The sequence below is a fragment of the Physella acuta genome, unplaced genomic scaffold, assembly GCF_028476545.2.
Source record: "Physella acuta isolate Inbredline_101_S28 unplaced genomic scaffold, ASM2847654v3 ptg001087l, whole genome shotgun sequence".
In the NCBI taxonomy this organism is placed as follows: Eukaryota; Metazoa; Mollusca; class Gastropoda; family Physidae; genus Physella; species Physella acuta.
This window is the reverse complement of record NW_026732604.1, coordinates 117,767-137,145: the sequence shown is the minus strand read 5'-3', so window position 1 is coordinate 137,145 and position 19,379 is coordinate 117,767. Positions and strand designations below refer to the sequence as shown.

General features: G+C 41.0%; 1 protein-coding gene across 3 annotated transcripts; it reads left to right on the top strand.

The window, feature by feature from the left end:
• Positions 1-8,984: 8,984 nt before the first annotated feature.
• LOC131955617 (G-protein coupled receptor 83-like) lies at positions 8,985-17,317 on the top strand. Of its 3 annotated transcripts, none has more exons than XM_059319802.1 (4): positions 14,822-14,894; positions 15,552-15,692; positions 16,004-16,201; positions 17,003-17,317. In XM_059319802.1, exons 2-4 carry the CDS (start codon positions 15,558-15,560, stop codon positions 17,237-17,239), a joined length of 570 nt encoding a protein of 189 aa, XP_059175785.1. In that variant the 5' UTR covers positions 14,822-14,894; positions 15,552-15,557; the 3' UTR covers positions 17,240-17,317. The 3 variants fall into 3 exon arrangements, with proteins under 3 accessions (XP_059175786.1, XP_059175785.1, XP_059175784.1); XM_059319801.1 differs by lacking the exon at positions 14,822-14,894 and adding an exon at positions 15,000-15,068; XM_059319803.1 differs by lacking the exons at positions 14,822-14,894; positions 15,552-15,692 and adding an exon at positions 8,985-9,012.
• The last annotated feature ends 2,062 nt before the right edge of the window (positions 17,318-19,379 follow it).

Here is a 19,379-nt window from a genome sequence, read left to right as displayed (position 1 = left end):
TGTATACGTGTCAACTGGTTATGCGCCATATGGCCCGTTGACTGTTATTTAAGCCTGCTTTTCTTTTTGGATTGGCTTCCATAATATTTATCAAGCCAAGAATAAACTACAAGGCAGCACTTGTTTCATTTTGGAGTCGTATCTCCTAGAAGAGTTGCTGTCCCCAGCTAACGAGACTCATCTACCCGGGTGTTTATATATATATATATATATATATATATATATATATATATATATATATATATATATATATATATATATATATATATTCTAGGATCTGGCTTGGTAACAGCTAGGGTACAGTTAATTCTTCTTCAGACAAACTTGTAAAGCCCAACTTAGCATTAAGCCCGTACCTAACAAACTCTCTCAAGCGAATGCGATTGAATTCTGTGAGAAGTAAACAGTTTTATTATGTCTTGCCTCGACCCGGACGTCTGTCTAATGGCATTGACTTGGGAATCCCCCATAGAAATATCTGCAGGACGTCAACCAACGGTAAACACCATGCCCGGGGATGGGATTGCTGTTTTGTGTAGGGGGGGGGGGTGAGGGTCGGGGGTAAGAAAATACAATTGTGCACAACTCGCAATGGGTAGATTACAATGTTCGTCTCTTTGATTGAGTGAAATTGATGTCTATTCTGTTTGGAAACGCCTGACAGGATACCCATGGATAAGTGTATGTGTGGATAACTAGATGAGTTGAGAAATTAGAAAACGTGTGCGTGGATAACTAGATGAGTTGAGACATTAGAAAAATGTATTTGTGGACATGTTGGGTTGGCCTGGTCGGAAGGGAAAGCTCATGGTCGCTACACAGTAGTCCTGAGTTCAAACCCCCGGTCAGACGAGACTTGATAGCGTGGTCTAGTCGGTAAAGCTCATGGTTGCTAAACCAAAAAGTCTCGAGTTCGAACCCTCTGGCATATGATGCTTGTTAGCTGGGGACAGCCACTCTTCTAGGAGAGACAACTCCAAAATCAAACAACTGCTGCCTTGTAGTTTGTTCTTGGTTGGACAAAGGCTATGGAAGCAAATCCAAAAAGAAAAGCAGGCTGAAATCGGAGTCAATGGCCCCAATGGCGCATAACCAGTTGACACGTAATCCTTAATTGTGATAGAGGCGTTGTCGAGTTGTCAAAAGCTCATGGTTAATAAATTCGAAAAAGTCTCGAGTTCAAACCCTCTGGCAGATAGGGCTCGATTCCTTCCAACACTAAAAATTAAGAACGAAGAAGAAGTAGAAGACAGCAATTCATCTAGGGGAACAAACTCTACAATCAAATAGAAGCGGAGCCCCTTAGGCGATAGGATTACCAGCTTTGGTTTCAACTCTGGCAGTTCCTGCAATTGAAGCTGGAAAACATGGCGATAACAAACGTATATAGCTCAGCCTTCCTTTGGACTTGATCGGCTAAGGTTTAGAGAGGAATCACAATGTGCGGGCCACCCATGACTTCTTTGTCTACTGCCCTAGTACGCACCGCTTCCGGTTCCTATACTGTGGTACGTATAACTAGATGGGCTGAACAAATAGATGAGTGTATGTATGGATGATTAGATGGATTGAAGATTTAGATGAGTGTATGTATGGATGATTAAGTGGGTTGACAATTAAGATATGTAAATATGGATAAATAGATAAGTCAAAAAAACTAGATATGAAAAAGAGATGGCTTGATAATAACATAGGTGTAGAGTCAAATTAGTGAAGAAAGAAATAATTGAAAGATATGAAGTGCTCCTTTGCAGAAAACAGTATTCGCCAGTTTTTTTATAAATAAACACGAAATAACTTATAGGTGGAATACCTTGGAAACAAAGAGAAGAATTTAATTAACCATTACAACGCTGTAATTTCCTACGTTATTCTCCTGAAAAAAAAATCATCCCTACTTAAATGAAAGTAAGACAGAAATGTTTTTTCTTCAAGTTTCGGGAATTGGCGCATTCGGTTTATTTTTTTATTTTTGTAAAAAAAAAATATTATTTGCAGCTTAGCTGTTCGTATATAAATGTACAAGTAAATAGGTTGTTGGCGTGATTTATGATTTGATATACGTACTTTGGTGGTTAATGTAAGTACATAGATCTATAATTGAATAAGTTTGCCGCAGGCATTGATTTAGTGGCTAGACTTGCCGAGACCATCAAGTCAAACAGTCTCGCCCGGCCGGTCAATACACGACAGGAATAATCTGATAGTGGTGGCAATTGATGGACCTCTCTTGTATAACAGTGTACCGCATCAAGAGACACTTTAGTGAAGGGGGGGGGGGGGGGTAGAGGAAATGGGGGGGGGGGGCAGGAATCAGCAGCATTGTAAGGAATCAAGAAATACTGTATAGCGTGTAAGGGGTGGGGGTATGAGGGGGGGAGGAATCACTAACATGGTAAGGAATCAAAGTACCACGTCAAATTTGGTTGGGGGGATCACTAGTGATGTAAAGCTAAAGGAAACCACGTAACATGGGGGGGGGGGGGGCAGGATCACAGCTAGTCCCCAGAATCAGTGATCAGATTGTCTATGGTCTAGGTGGGGATAGGGGGGGGGGGAACCTGTGGCACGACACACCGTTCGATTCAATTTACCCCCACGTTACCCTCGTCACGTGATGCCCGGCTGTTAGCAGACGGCTAACGACACCACTTCCGGTGGACCCCTGGTCAAACTTGACAAGTCCGCGATTGCATAGGCCGATCCAGATAGATCTGAAGTGTTGTCGGTGGACACTTGAACCCGGTCACGCTAGAAAGGTTTTTACGACTTCCTGTGAAAGTGGTGGAGGCGGCATGGTCGTGTGGGTAGGGCCGATCCAGATAGATCTCAAGTGTTGTCGGTAGACACTTGAACCTTGTCACGCTAGGAAACTTTTTACGACTTCCTGTGAAAGTGTGTTTGGGGGGGGGGGCGGCATGGTCGTGTGGGTAGGGCTGATCCAGATAGATGTGAAGTGTTGTCAGTAGACACTTGAACCTGGTCACGCTAGAAAGGTTTTTACGACTTCCTGTGAAAGTGGTGGAGGCAGCATGGTCGTGTGGGTAAGGCGTGAGACCGAACACCTTCATTGATGGAAACTATCTTAAAATAATATATCATAGTTAACTATACATTTTTCTCAACTAAGGTACAATAAAATTTAGACATTAAAAGATAACTTGTTGGATGTCATTTAGTGCGTAGTTGTAGAAGGATTAAAATCTATATTAATTTGATGCACCTAATTAGATCTCTTCATATAGGTATCTTAGTAAAGGTATGCTTGTGTAAAACTGGTTTGTGTGAGTGCATCATTTTTACTTTTCCTTTCTTGCGGAGAATCGGGCCTCTGACAAAGCTTTCAACTCCCCACAGTCTCCTAACACTGTTTTTTACAGCTGTTCCCAATTTCTTCCTACCTTTTCGTGCCTCCTCCAGCACGCTACGTCGTCATGGTTCGACCCCCTAAGCTAGGCAACTGTAGTAGATAGTAATATATTTGAGACTTCACTAAGCTAGGCAACTGTAGTAGATTGTAATATATTTGAGACTTCACTAAGCTAGGCAACTGTAGTAGATTGTAATATATTTGAGACTTCACTAAGCTAGGCAACTGTAGTAGATTGTAATATATTTGAGACTTCACTAAGCTAGGCAACTGTAGTAGATTGTAATATATTTGAGACTTCACTAAGCTAGGCAACTGTAGTAGATTGTAATATATTTGAGACTTCACTAAGCTAGGCAACTGTAGTAGATTGTAATATATTTGAGACTTCACTAAGCTAGGCAACTGTAGTAGATTGTCATATATTCAAGGCTTCAGTATGAGTAAATAAGTCTACATTTAATCATGTTTTATTCATACCTAGTCTTTATCCAAAGCCAGTCTGGCGGTAGCCATAAAAACACATGTTTAAAAATCATGTTGGTATCAATTAGTTGTTACATAAGCATCTTATAAACTATAATTCTGTGTTAAAAAATTATAGACAAAAAAGTTTTATTCTAGATATTAGCGTAAAACACCGAGTAAGTATGCTAGATATTAAATAGATACAGTGGTTTTCAAAATTATTTAGTTTTTTAAATACTATTTATTATACTTTAAGTTGTCTATGTCTGTTCCCAAGGATAAAACTTTACAGAAACATCATAGAATGACAAAATGAACTAAAATTTCATCTTGTCTGAGTACCCTTGATTCAATGGGGTGGTCTTGCCCGCAGGTCGACTGGGAGAAATACCGGTTGGCCCACGGGAACGGTGCTATAATAGTCCTATTAGTGTTTTGATTTTTTTGAAAATATATTCTCCATTGCCTCATGCAAAGGCGAAAAACTCAGGCTCTGAATACTTTGATGGGGGAAAAGGCTCAATGAAAATTGAAATCTGGAGTTGGGGTCACTTTTTAAAATATCGCGGGACTGTTAGAGACAGCCAGTCTCCCACTGGGTACGATTGAAAACTATTTCATCTATCAATAATTTTATTCTACCGAACAGACAGAAAGACAACTTTGCCAAATAATTTTATTAAATCGTCATAACAAAATGTTCGTTTCAAATACGAGCAAACACATAATGTCAGATCTAATGTAGGTTTCCAACACACTGAAAAAAACTTTTCCTGCGACACTGAAGCTGAACTCTTGATTCGTTAAGAAATATTTTATCCAATGGAATCCTCGTCTACACAGTAAAAAAAAAACGACTCTACAAGTCAAGTCTCTTGAGAGGTTTCCGACAAAAAGGCTTTTCTCCCCAAGTCATCCTCAAGTCATCTGGAAACATCTTTGACAGATGATGTCAACAAAACTCCCTCGTGGAGATACTTTCAAGAGATAAAAACGACTCGTTCTTTCAACGAATTTTTTAACGCTTTATTTAACTTAACTTATATTTTTTGTATCGGGTAAAATGGACTTTTTGTAATCGATTTTTGTTTACATTTGGCGAATCAGTAAATTTTTTTTGACATTATAGACCAGTCGTCATTTGGTTTGTGTACTTTAGAAGCAGTCGGAGTAAAAACTTATATCATATTCAGACAGTTATTAATTTAAGTATTGCATATCTAACTTTCACTGAAACGTTGTTTTTTTCAGTTTATGAAAATTCTGGAAAATTGATCAATATAATAACGAATCAAATATATAAACCAAATGTAAACTATGAATTAAAAGTATGTGTTGAAGACAGCACAGTTTACATTTTATTTAGGGAGTGTTCAGGTAATTTATGTCAAGTTACTAAACAGATCAACTCCACAAGACTGACATTTCAGGTTCGATGGGCTAATGCGTGTCTGGTGACAGGGGTCAAGTAGAACAGGTAGTGAGGTAGATGTGTGAAATTTCTCCACACACAAATTTTAGCCGGAGTAATTCTCACATGAAACTTTAGCAGGAGAAATCCCCCCCCCCCCTCCCGACACACACAAAACTTTAGCAAGAGAATTCCTCCGCCCCCCCCCCTTAGCAGGAGAAATCCCCCCCCCCCCCCTCCCGACACACACAAAACTTTAGCAAGAGAATTCCTCCGCCCCCCCCCCCCCCCTTAGCAGGAAAAATACCCCCCCCTCCCGACACACACAAAACTTTAGCAAGAGAATTCCTCCGCCCCCCCCCCCTTAGCAGGAGAAATCCCCCCCCCTCCCGACACACACAAAACTTAAGCAAGAGAATTCCTCCGCCCCCCCCCTTAGCAGGAAAAATACCCCCCCCCCTCCCGACACACACAAAACTTTAGCAAGAGAATTCCTCCCCCCCCCTTAGCAGGAAAAATAACCCCCCACCCCCTCCCGACACACACAAAACTTTAGCAAGAGAATTCCTCCGCCCCCCCCCCCCCCTTAGCAGGAGAAATCCCCCCCCCCCCTCCCGATACACACAAAACTTAAGCAAGAGAATTCCTCCGCCCCCCCCCCTATTAGCAGGAAAAATACCCCCACACAAAACTTTAGCAGGATAAATCCCACTAATAAAAAAATTGATCAGGAGAAATTCAATAATTCAATTCCCCCCCCCCCCCCCCCCCCCCCAAAAAAAATTTGGCAGAGAAATCCCCACACACAAGCCTAAGGCGTCACCTGACAAATGCTTGCACTGAGCTACTACATGCTGAAGCTTATGGAGCCTGTTGGATCCGATGCCGGAACACCCCCCCCCCCCACCCACCTTCTGCAGTGTCACGTGTCGCGTTGAGGGAGGAAATCGTTGGCAGCAGGTCGGGAGTTTGTGTCTGTCTGTAAGACGTCCTACAACTCCACGTCATTCATGATTGGCAGTTGGTGGGTCCGGCATGGTGGGTGGGTCGGGTATGGTGGGTGGGTCGGGCATGGTGGGTGGGTCGGGCATGGTGGGTGGGTCGGGCATGGTGGGTGGGTCGGGCATGGTGGGTGGGTCGGGCATGGTGGGTGGGTCGGGCATGGTGGGGGGGTCGGGCATGGTGGGTGGGTCGGGCATGGTGGGTGGGTCGGGCATGGTGGGTGGGTCGGGCATGGTGGGGGGGTCGGGCATGGTGGGTGGGTCGGGCATGGTGGGTGGGTCGGGCATGGTGGGTGGGTCGGGCATGGTGGGGGGGTCGGGCATGGTGGGTGGGTCGGGCATGGTGGGTGGGTCGGGCATGGTGGGTGGGTCGGGCATGGTGGGTGGGTCGGGCATGGTGGGTTGGTCGGGCATGGTGGGTGGGTCGAGCATGGTGGGTGGGTCGGGCATACTCGTGTCGGTACATTGACCCCATGACCCCTGGTCTGTCTAGTTGTAAAAGCTCAGGTCAAAGTAGCTATACTACACCGATAAATAAAGTAGGGAAAAACTAATTGCAAGTAGCCGAGTTTCTTTCAGAGATTTTTCACGGGGGGGGTGGACACTTGAAACTTCAGGGGCGTAATTAAAATCTCCATTGGGGTGGACACTAGTTAAGTATAGATTCAGTATAAGTTATATTTTTTATAGTTAGCTCCCGGTAGGGGTAGGGGGGTTCAGGTTGTCTGGAGGGGGGGGGGGAGAGAAGGCACCCCACCCCCCGAAAGGATGCCTGAAAGAAATTCTGGAAGAAAAAACAAAAAAACAAAAAATATAAACATTGTAACAGTTTTTTTTTTAAAACTAACATTCTTTACGCATATAATTTTATTCGCGTTAATTTAAATGAACAGCGGGTTGGATTATTTCACCTGTAAACAATTAACACAACACAATCTAGATCGCTTGATGCAATCCATTACCAAGTTGAACGAATTTTACAACGCATGGGAAAATTAAAATGTCTAGCCAAATTTTAAAAAAAAGCCCAGACAATATATTCGACGTAATCTTTTTTTTTAATGAAGAAGAAAACAAGATTTTGTTCCAGACACACAAAAAATGATTCCGTTATCCCCCATCTGACTCAGGCTATGCAGACAATAAACCAGGGAAACGAGCCGATTCTAAAGATATCTGCTTGAACAGATTGGAGACTTGATTGATCTGGAATTAAACATCAATCAATCAACGAGGCAGCGAGGGTAGACGTCTGATTGAGATCTCTGTACCGGAAGGTTCGGTTTCCGCTTGTACACATTAGGATTGTACACATGTTCAAGTGTATTGTACACATTAACATAAGTGTATTTATGGAAGTAGTATGCAAGTCCAAGTGTACTATACACATTAACGAGCGTGTAGATATTTGAATAGTACACACATTCAGTTAACTGTACACGTTTTTAACATGTTTTAATCATCTTTTTATTAAAAACAAATTAGGCTCATAATGTTTCAAAAAGAAAGTGCATTGAATTAAGCCAATAAATGTTACAACATGGAGATGTACTGTATTTAGCCCATAATGTATAACAACCGAAAACAAATTTAATTCTAACAAGGTTTACAAGATAAAAATGTATAAAATAAAGTAACAAAAACTATTTCAAAACTTATAAAGTGCTAATTGTATTCAATAGAATTTGAATTTGAAATTAAAACTTTTTTACACAAAAGTATATGCCTACAGGTTTAAAAATGTGCTTTTCGCTACTTCAGGTTCAAATCTCAAGATAACTTTAAAAATAAAAGATAGAGCGTACGAATATTAAGCCGAAAGTCTTGGATTCGATCATAGAACGTCCACCCATGGGTACCTGGATCAAGTTAGGGAAAGTAAAGACAACTTGTTGACAATACCATCTCTTCATAATACACCTAGGTAATAAAAACAGTTGAACTCTACTTCATTTCGAAAAGCTTCGAAAGCGTACCTTAACTGCTGTTGTTGTTGGTTTTTTTTAAATTAAACATGCATATAATAACTCTGTTTTAATTAACCTAATTAGACAGATCATCTACTCGTGTCCATTATCGGTTACACCTCCTAATACGCGCCAGATGATTTAAGTTAACAGAGGGTAGCACAAAAACACAACGTATGTAAATGTATGCTCGCCGTAAAAGGGATAAAACCCAGAAATTAGATTAAATTGTCGAGTCTGGTTGCCGTCTGCGTCACGTTAAGTAAGATAAAATATGCATGCTATAAAAACAGTATTACTACAGGCTTAAAGTACCATTACCAGTGGCATCGATTAGCAATACTAGGATCTTGTAGTGGTCTAAAGATGTATGTCGTAGAATAGTAATATTAGGGTCTTGTAGTGGTCTAAAGATGTATGTCGTAGAATAGTAATATTAGGATCTTGTAGTAGTCTAAAGATGTATGTCGTAGAATAGTAATATTAGGGTCTTGTAGTGGTCTAAACATGTATGTCGTAGAATAGTAATATTAGGGTCTTGTAGTGGTCTAAACATGTATGTCGTAGAATAGTAATATTAGGATCTTGTAGTGGTCTAAAGATGTATGTCGTAGAATAGTAATATTAGGGTCTTGTAGTGGTCTAAACATGTATGTCGTAGAATAGTAATATTAGGGTCTTGTAGTGGTCTAAACATGTATGTCGTAGAATAGTAATATTAGGGTCTTGCAGTGGTCTAAAGATGTATGTCGTAGAATAGCCTATGGGGTCATCATTTACAGGCTGTGGATTAAGGTTGGTCCACACTCTAGCCTATGGGGTCATCATTTACAGGTTGTGGTCTAAAGATGTATGTCGTAGAATAGTAATACCAGGATCTTGCAGTAAGTTGTAGACATTGGTAGGGGTGGGGGCAATAAGCTGTAGACATCGGTGGGGGGGGGGGGTTGACAGTAAGATGTAGACATTGGTAGGGGGGCGGCAGTAAGTTGTAGACACCGGTAGGGGGCGCAGTAGGCTGTAGACATAGGTGGGGGGCAGTAAGATGTAGACGGTCCTGTTTCAGATCCGAATGTGAACTGGTTACATTGGGTTCTAGACTTCATACTAACCTCCATCCCACCCCCTCCCCTCCCCACCTCACCCCCACACCCACCATCCAAATGTGTCTTCAGGTATCCAACTTCCGCGTCCAACTCGCCGTGTGCTGTGAATTTGTCTGCTAGTTTACGTGTCAGCACCGTCAATAAGCCAGTTGAATTCTAATTCTTCGTGATACAAGCTGACAAATTCTACTGTTCAAAATTGGTTTTTTTCTTCTCTTTTACCTCGATCTGTGAAGCCAAACGGAGATTACAAACCCAGAAATGGCGTCTTTTGAAAGGAATGGCCCAGGCAGGTGAGGCTCGATAGCTGGTGACAGACACTCGGAAACACTCGGAAACACTCGGAAACACTCGGAAACACTCGGAAACACTCATCTAGGAGAGAAAACACCAAAATCAAATAACTTCTTCCTTGTAGTTTGTTCTTGATTTGACAAAGGTTATGGAAGTAAATCCAAAAAGAAAAGGCTGAAATTAGAATCAACGGTCTATATGGCGCATAACAAGTTGAAACGTAATACTTATCTGGACTGGTGGGAATCCTTCAAACACTAGAATTAAGATCGCAGAAGAAGAAGAAAGGAATGAAATTTTCTTTCTATAACGGACGTCTCGCCAGTTCTGAATTGCAGGAACAAAAAGTTCTATGTCAAAAGTTGCTCTCTACAACTCATGAAGGAACAAAAAGTTCTTTGTCAAAAGTTGCTCTCTACAACTCATGAAGGAACAAAGTTCTATGTCAAAAGTTGCTCTCTACAACTCATGAAGGAACAAAACGTTCAATGTCAAAAGTTGCTCTCTACAACTCATGAAGGAGCAAAAAGTTCTATGTCAAAAGTTGCTCTCTACAACTCATGAAGGAACAAAGTTCTATGTCAAAAGTTGCTCTCTACAACTCATGAAGGAACAAAACGTTCAATGTCAAAAGTTGCTCTCTCCAACTCATGAAGGAACAAAAAGTCCTATGTCAAAAGTTGCTTTCTACAACTCATGAAGGAACAAGATGTTCCTTGACAGACGTCTCCCCCCCCCCATCCCCCACCCCCACCCCCAATGCATCTCTCTTACCATGATGGGTTGATGGGGAACTTTAAACCGGAAACAGAGACAGACTCTCGAGGGAGTGCAGACATTTTCTGGGCAGAAATGTATCGGCCTCTTGCATTAAGGTGAAACTTGATAAGTGGAGTACAGTTGACATTAAATTAGATCACCCTTCTTTTTCAATACAGTGTCGTTCAAATGTGTTAGTAATATATGTGTATGTGGAAGATGTTAAAATAGGTGCAATTGTAGTTGATGTGAAAATATATGCCTATGTAGTTGATGTGAAAGTATATGCCTATGTAATTGATGTGAGAATATATGTATATATTATTAATGTAAAAATGTATGTTTGTTGTTGATATGACAAAATATGTGTATGTAGTTCAGAGTAGTTGGTGTAAAAATGTGTGTATTTAATTAATTAAATACCAGACATTAGATTATTAATTCCCATGACCTATCCTAAAACCCAGACATCAGTTTTGTTATATCTTTGACCAATTCTAAATACCCAAACATTATGTGTGAAATAGCCTTGACTTATTCTAAAACCCAGACATCAGGTTTAAAATATCCTTGACCTATCCTAAAACCCAGACATCAGGTTTGAAATAGCCTTGACCTATCCTAAAACCCAGACATCAGGTTTGCAACACCCTTGACCTATTCCAAATCCCCCAAAAGCCGCATCAATAATTTACCTCAACAGATCAAAAGAAAAAAAACTGCATTTAAATTTTGTCTGGCCCACATTTTCCAACCCCCCCCCCCTCCACAACTCGCACGTGTAATCTGCCTCTCAATGTCCTCACTGCCAACCATTAGTGGCGTGCATTATTTAAAGAACTCGGCGGCATGAGCGCTCACCCACAGATAACATTAGCCCGGGGGTGGGCATGAATCTGTTACCCGGACACCGGCGGCATGGAGTCGCTCGTTACAACACGGATACTGTTTGACGTCGATCAATCTCCCACTTAGCCCTTCAGATCCCAATCTCCGAAGCAACTTCCGTTTGATTTTGGCCGCCATTTCACAGATAACCGATATAGTGTCTGTGCTTTGTAAATGGAATTAAACGTGGCCAACGATACTTTTTTTTAACTTTTTGAAACAAATTTAAAAACAATTCCCCCCCCCCCCCTTTATCTGTTTTGTAAAGATAACGTAGCTGGTATCTTGTCTTCGGCTCTAGCGCAATGTGGAGTTACCGGCTGGAGACAGCGCAAGGAGAAAGCTGAAAGTGAAGCAATGTATGGTTTATGCAGCTAGCGTTTTTATATCTTACCATCAGCTTTTCTATAAGAAATTCTCGTAAAATTTTACTTAATCTCCCGACTAAGAGAAAAATTAATTTTAACAAAAATTTAATTTTAGAGTGTTGTTTTAAAAGTACTTGCCAACGCCGTTTTAGTTCGATGTGTTAAGACATTTAAAAATATGTATTTTTAAAGGATTCTTACAGTTCTGGATATTACTTTTAAGTTTCTCGTATCCAGTTGTTGTTGTTTTCTTTTTTGTTGTGGATACAAAAGAAGTAAATCAAGTATATTTCCGGACGCCGGAAAACGTGCCAAAGCGATGATCCGGCCAAAACACCCCCACCAGACCTCACCGGAAGTCGGAAGTCTGTATTTCGCCGAGCTGCCCAACGCGACGGACATCGATGAGATCATCAACATCCTGTGCTTCATCGTCTCCTCCAACTTCTCACCTGTCTGCGCGGACTTGCTAGAGGACCGCACACCTGCGCCCCGCCCCGACCCTTTCCTGGAGCTGATTGCCACGTCCTTCGCCAACAAGGTCACGCTGTCCGTGACCTTCGTGGTCATCCTCGCCGTGGCGGTCAGCGGGAACCTCCTGGTGCTGGTCAGTGTGGGGCTCAACAAGATGATGTGGACCATGATGCACATGTTCATTGTCTCGCTCGCCGTCAGCGATCTGCTACTGAGGTAAGTTAAGCTTACAAAAACAACAAAAACAGAAAGTTAACATTGGGTAATTGTTTGATTACTTCTTACGTCGCTATACATACAAAGACAAAGAAATACAGACTGTAATAAAAATAAAGAAATTAAAGAGTTTTCAAGTAGGCCTATATCAAAATCCAATATATATATATATATATATATATATAAATCACAACAGTTTCTCCCCCTCCCCAACCTCTCCCGCCTGGCAAAACATTTCCACATAAACCATTATTACAATTTAAATAACCGCCCTCCGCTCAAAATTTTGTTTTGTAATTTATAGTGGTTATGTTTTTAAATACCCGGTAGTATATTATCTTAACCTCATTGAACACAGTATATCCAACATCAAATATAAAACTTTGTACTTACTGACCCCAATATATCCAACATCTTATACAATACTTTATTTACTAACCCCAGTATAACCTGCATCATAAACAATACTTCATACTTACTGACCCCAGTATATCCAACATATTTACACACTACTTTATATTTACTGACCCCAGTATAACCAGCATCAGATACACTACTTTATATATACTGACCCCAGTATAACCAGCATCCTATATAATACTTTACTGACCCCAGTATAACCAACATCATACACGATACTTTACTGACCCCAGTATAACCAGCATCATATATAATACTTTACTGACCCCAGTATAACCAGCATCATACACGATACTTTACTGACCCCAGTATAACAAACATCATACACAATACTTTACTGACCCCAGTATAACCAACATCATACACGATACTTTACTGACCCCAGTATAACCAGCATCCCACTGAACCTGGGCCAAGCTGTGAGAACTGACTGGATCTTTGGAAGTCTGACCTGTCGCCTGCTGCCCTTCGTCATGCAGATGAACATCATAGCCAGCATGTTGACCCTGTGCTGTATGGCCGGCGAGAGATACATGGCCATCATACACCCACTCAAGTTTACATCATTACAGGTATTAGTGGCCATCATACACCCCCTCAAGTTTACGTCATTACAGGTATTAGTGGCCATCTTACACTCCCTCAAGTTTACGTCATTACAGGCATTTGTGGCCATCATACGCCCACTCAAGTTTACATCATTACAGGTATTAGTGGCCATCTTCTGGCCTTTTGGAGGCCATCATACACTCACTCAAGTTTACATCATTACAGGTATTAGTGGCCATCATACACCCGCTCAAGTTTACATCGTTACAGGTATTAGTGGCCATCATACACCCCCTCAAGTTTACATCATTACAGGTATTAGTGGCCATCATACACCCACTCAAGTTTACGTCATTACAGGTATTAGTGGGCAGCATACATCCACTCAAGTTTACGTCGTTACAGGTATTAGTGGCCATCATACACCCACTCAAGTTTACGTCGTTACAGGTATTAGTGGGCATCATACACCCACTCAAGTTTACGTCATTACAGGTATTAGTGGCCATCTGCTGACCATATGGGGGGGGGGCATCATTACATAAGTACTAGAGGTCATCTACTGGCCCTCATGAAAAAGATACTTGTGGTCAGTGGCGTAGGCAGGGGGTGTTAGGGGGGTGCAATTCGAAAGTTTGTCCCCGGGTAAAAATTGGAACCCCTCCCTTGAGACAATCCTGGCTACGCCACTGCTTGTGGTCTGGCTCAAAGTGTTGTCAGTGGTAGGTTAGGGGTTTTTAGTGGTAGGTTAGGTGTTGTTAGTGGTAGGTTAGGGGTTTTTAGTGGTAGGTTAGGTGTTGTCAATGATTGGTGTTTATGTATATAATTCTGTTAACTAGTAAAGGTCGATTTACTCAGGTGCTTGTGGCTCTAACCATTGTTCAGGTATTGGAAAAATAAAGGATTGACCTACCGTGTTCAGTTTTATCTTGTGTACATTTTTAAAAGATCCAAACTGGCAACACAGAATGTAACATCTGTAATGAAAGTAAAGCTAAAATGTAAATCAATAGACAGCACAGTGCAACAAAATAAATTCTGAAGTACAAAAGTGTGTTGGTCAAAATTTTCCACACCACCCTAACAGATTATATCTACTGCGCCTACCTTAGTGAACGTATGGTTTGCAAAGGTTACTATACTTTTTGATAAGAAAAATATCTAGACCAATATATTCCAAAAAACCAAAAACAAAAAAAGCAAATTCAATAAAGAAATTTTAGAAGCTTTAAAGGGGAAGCACTTTGAAAACTCTTGACAAAATTGTCTGTTTCGCTTATCTCCGCTGTCTGTTTAAACCTTATCAAATTATCAGATTCGTTATAAAAAATATTGCTTTTTAATATCGTGACAGTTTTTCTTTTAATGTCCAGATGCATTCATGATCCCATTTTTTACCACCAAATTTGCGTTATAGATCTATACGTATTGATTTTTGTGTAATGAATTTTTTTTTTTTTTTTGTGCCCAGACGACCAAACGAGCTCTGCTGCTGCTGTTGATCGTCTGGCTGATCGCTGTTGTGCTGGGCGCGCCCTTCGCCTTCTGCTATGATACACACAATTTGTGCGGTCACAGTGTGCCGAGCGGTTCGTGTAAAAACGTAAGACACATAAATCACACAAAAACCAAAAAATAAAAAATAATCCAAACCAGACAGCCAAAACTACGACAACGTAATTTACAATTTCATCAGAGACATAATTTTCCTGGTGTTTATGTTTAGGCGTCAGATGCAGTAGCTTAAGGGGTCACCACGCCCATGTAGTATCAACAAGTGAGAAAGGTTTATATTACATCGATTTGTTATCATTCCAACTGGACGATTATTTTCTTTCTATGTGTTGCCCCACACCACACACACACACACACATTCACCACACACTGTGTCATCTAGTGCTCAAAGAATTCGATCTTGTGACACTACTCTCTTAACCAAGATAGTTGTTTTTTTTTTAAGGGAGGGGTTTGATGAAGTATTTCCCCATCCCAACAAATATTATTCCAACATTATGCATTAAATTAGTGTTGAAACCAATACAGGAGATTATCGCTTTATTAAATTGTCGTTAGCAGTAGCTGAACTAATTAAAATATCATAGCTCTGTCAACTACATTTAGGCTATTTCAGTATCAATCTGAGCATCGAATTTCTACATCAGATAGCCTTTAATTAATATTATTGGACCCTTGAGTCTTCATGGACACCATGTGATCATCTCTGAATGTTTTGTCCCCACCCCCATCCTTTCCCCCACAGCACGTGATGTGTAGTGTCAAGCATAGCTCCATCACGACCGTGACCTATCTGAGCAGGCTCACGTTCTGTGTGCTCTTTGTCCTACCTACAGTGGTACTCACGCTAGCCTATGGGGTCATCATTTACAGGCTATGGATTAAGGTTAGTACAGTGGTCTAGCCTATGGGGTCATCATTTACAGGCTATGGAATAATGTAAGCACTAACCTTTCTATCACTTTATAAGCAGTAGTTACAGAAACAGGTGAACGCTATTTCATCTGCCTTATTGACATCTGGTCCGAACAGATAACTTTACGTTTTACCTTCAATATCTGCAGTGAAGTTACTCATAAACTACCACGTCTTAACTATTTAGTCATAACTATCTTGTCATAACTATCTTGTCATTAACTACCTTGTCATTAACTACCTTGTCATTAACTACCTTGTCATTAACTACCTTGCTTCCAGCCATCTGTGGGCGTGGCTGTCATCAGTGCAGAGGGCATGAGGAACCGCTACAAGAAGAAAGCCATCAAGATGTTGGTGCTGGTCGTAGTCCTGTTCCTGGCCTGTTGGTCGCCCCTGCTGGTCTACGACCTGGTGGCCTCAGAGGACATCAACCTCAAGCCTTCCCACACGCTGATGGATCTGAGGTTTTACCTGCAGGTTAGTTGAGTGAACCTGAGGTTTTACCTGCAGGTGGGTTGGGTGGACCTGAGGTTTTACCTGCAGGTGGGTTGGGTGGACCTGAGGTTTTACCTGCAGGTGAGTGGACCTGAGGTTTTAACTGCAGGTAGGTTTATATCACCTGAGGTTTTACCTGCATGTGAGTTGGGTGTACCTGAGGTTTTACGTGCAGGTAGGTTTATATCACCTGAGGTTTTACGTGCAGGTAGGTTTATATCACCTGAGGTTTTACCTGCATGTGAGTTGGGTGGACCTGAGGTTTTACGTGCAGGTAGGCTTATATCACATGTGCTACCTGCAGGTAGGTTAATATCACAGGTTTTACCTGCAGGTGGGTTTATATCACCTGAGGTTTTACCTGCAGGTGAGTTTTTAGTAGACCTGAGGCGCTGTCGAATAGTAGAGCATACCACATCTAACTACTTACTAACAATGCTCAACGCTAGGAACTGTTGAGCTTTGGGAAACCTTGGCGTAAAAAGTATTCGCTTCAAGATCCCACCAACGACTTACCAAAATTCTATATTTTGTACCTAGTTGAGTACCTACAAGTATTCTTCTACAGTATTGTATAGTTATAGTATCGGGACCGGTGTGTCTTCCAGGCTTTTTTCTTCGGGGGGGGGGGCAATTTTCCGAGGGGGGGGTGAACTCTGGTAATAGTATATGTTTTCTATAAAAATTTCATTTCGTTCGGGAGGGCGGTAGAAGAAATGCCTGAAAGTAGCTCTGATCCAGACAACGTACAACATATCGTTATCTTTGTTTCTCTTCCCTTAGTGTCTAGCCCTAAGCAGCACCGCCTACAACCCCATCATCTACGCTTTCATGAACCAAAAGTTTAGAAAAACTTTTCTAGCTCTGCTCATGAAACACAGGCGCATGCGCGTGGCTCCCATGGCAACCGACAAGGTCAACAACGCGCAGGGCGGACAACTCAGCTGTTTGAAGCTTGGTAATGTCAGCTCTAGGATGACAGACAGCCCTCTCCAACAGACCAAGTCGTCAAAGCTGTGAGGTCATAGGTCATAGGTCATCTGTCGACACCTGTTTTTCATTACGTATTATAAATAAAATCATAAAACTAGAAAAGAATGTCTGTGATAAAAGTAAAAAAAAATACAATGTGACATTGTGTTGTGTGTTTTTTTATTCGTTTTAAAAAAAGATGTTGGGAAATTAAGCTCAATACATAAGTTTTCGGTGTCTAAAATAAACTGAAATGGTAATTAGGCTTAAGGCCTGACTCCTGTGAATCATCTAAATCTATATACCCTGCACTAAGCACTAACTCCTATGAATTGGCTATGGAGGATTAGACTTTGCATTTGGGCAATGAGAGCTCTCGTTTCCTTTTTACCTTCTAGTATATGAAGAATAGAGGAAGTATTGTAACCATTCAAAAAAATCGAAATCGAGGTTTCGACCAATTTCGACCTTTTACACCTCCCTGTGTCGGAAAACTTGCAATTTTGTCTGTTTGTTGGTGTGTCTGTCTGTATTAAGTATTATATCAAATTTGTAACTTTCTTTCAACTTTTTAGAGTGTTAGGATAACCGGAAATGGTACTTACTTTACTCTCAGTTTCTAAAAAGTCAATATCTTGAGTACAATGAAAGTTGGAGAAGTATTACGTTGCATGCGCAGTTTTCTAGCTAATTTTGAGCATTTCCCCATGTACCCGGAAGTGGTGATTAGCTCTATTTCATACATATTTATGAGATCTTATTCCCTGGATTCTGTCAAATCTGAGAGATTTCCGGTAACCGAAAGTAGTTCTTTACGTTATTTCGATCCCTCGAAAGACATAAGAAGTTAATTTTCTTGACTATCTTTCTATCATCAGTCATGTGCGGAAAGTTCAAGCAAACTTTCGAGCATCTATCGGACCAATTTCTTTCAACCTTTTGGTCAAGACTCGATGGCAATACATTATGACATAAACTGTGAATTAAAATAGAAGTTTAGTTAACTTTTTAAAAACTAATTAATTTTTACTTTATAGAGCAATACATTTCCCCTCTATTATATACATAATATGTGCGCAATTCTTTTTTCTATAATAAGCGACTCTATTCTAATTTATATAATTTATATAGAAAATATATACTTTTTACAGTGTCCAACCCCCCCCCCCCCCCCCCCGAAGAAAGTTTACCGCCCCCCCCCCCCCCCGAAGATTTCAAGTGCCCCCCCCCCCCCCCCCCGGAGAAAAAAGTCTGGAAGAAACACTGATTCTAATTTTTTTTTTTATTTACATACAAAAAAGTTGAAAGGAGATCACTCCTTCTATATTTTGTAAAGACACATTAATCAACGATTTGACGTGAAATTTGATTTCTATATTGCTCTAGCTCAAGTTGTTTAACGAAAACACAAATCCATAAATAACGATAAGGCCGACAAATCTTCACAGATCTTCTTTTTTATGGGCCATTTTCGCTTTTTAAAAAAAAAACTATATATAGCGGATTAAAATTTCAACCAATCAATCACTTCGAAACAGGCAAGAGGCGTAACGAGCAGTGTGGGTAACTGAGAGTGACTGTCTGTGATTTGGCATCTCGTGGGGTCTCTCGTCGATCGAGAATCATCATTCTATTTTTAATATCTCGTCGATGAAGAATCATCATTATTTTTCTTCTTCTTCTTCGCTCTTAATTGTATTTATGTCAGAGGATTTAAACAAGTCCAACGTCGTGGATGAACTGGACTGCGTTCTCCGGCTTTGTGGGCGCCCCATTGAGATTGGTGTATGGAAGCCAGAACTTAGATCGCGCCCGGTTGAGACATCAATGTATTTTTAATATATCATCGATGGAGAATCGTTATTCTATTTGTATTGTAATGAAGAAGTGTGGATTTTTTTTTTATTTTTGAAGTCGCTGATAATCAAAACATTGTATTTTGGTGGGGCTATCGTACGATCTACTATATACTAGCTTAACTTTTGTCGCGTGACACACACCCCACCCCCCCCCCCCCCCTCGCCACCTCCCCCGTCCATTGCTCAACCCTTGCGTTGCCTGTAAAATATAACATGAACATTTAAGAGAAAAATTACTGTTTTAAATAGAGGAGGGCGACATTGGAAACTTCAGGGGGTACACTTAAAAGTTCCGGGGGCCGCATATTTGTTCTTTTTCTTCCGGGCGA

Excerpts from the sequence above, each read along its gene's own strand:
- LOC131955617 (XM_059319802.1), top strand. The coding sequence starts at position 15,558 with ATGTGTAGTGTCAAGCATAGCTCCATCACGACCGTGACCTATCTGAGC. Across the intron at positions 15,693-16,003 it reads TTTACAGGCTATGGATTAAG|CCATCTGTGGGCGTGGCTGT; the intron begins GTTAGTACAGTG and ends CCTTGCTTCCAG. Across the intron at positions 16,202-17,002 it reads ATCTGAGGTTTTACCTGCAG|TGTCTAGCCCTAAGCAGCAC; the intron begins GTTAGTTGAGTG and ends CTCTTCCCTTAG.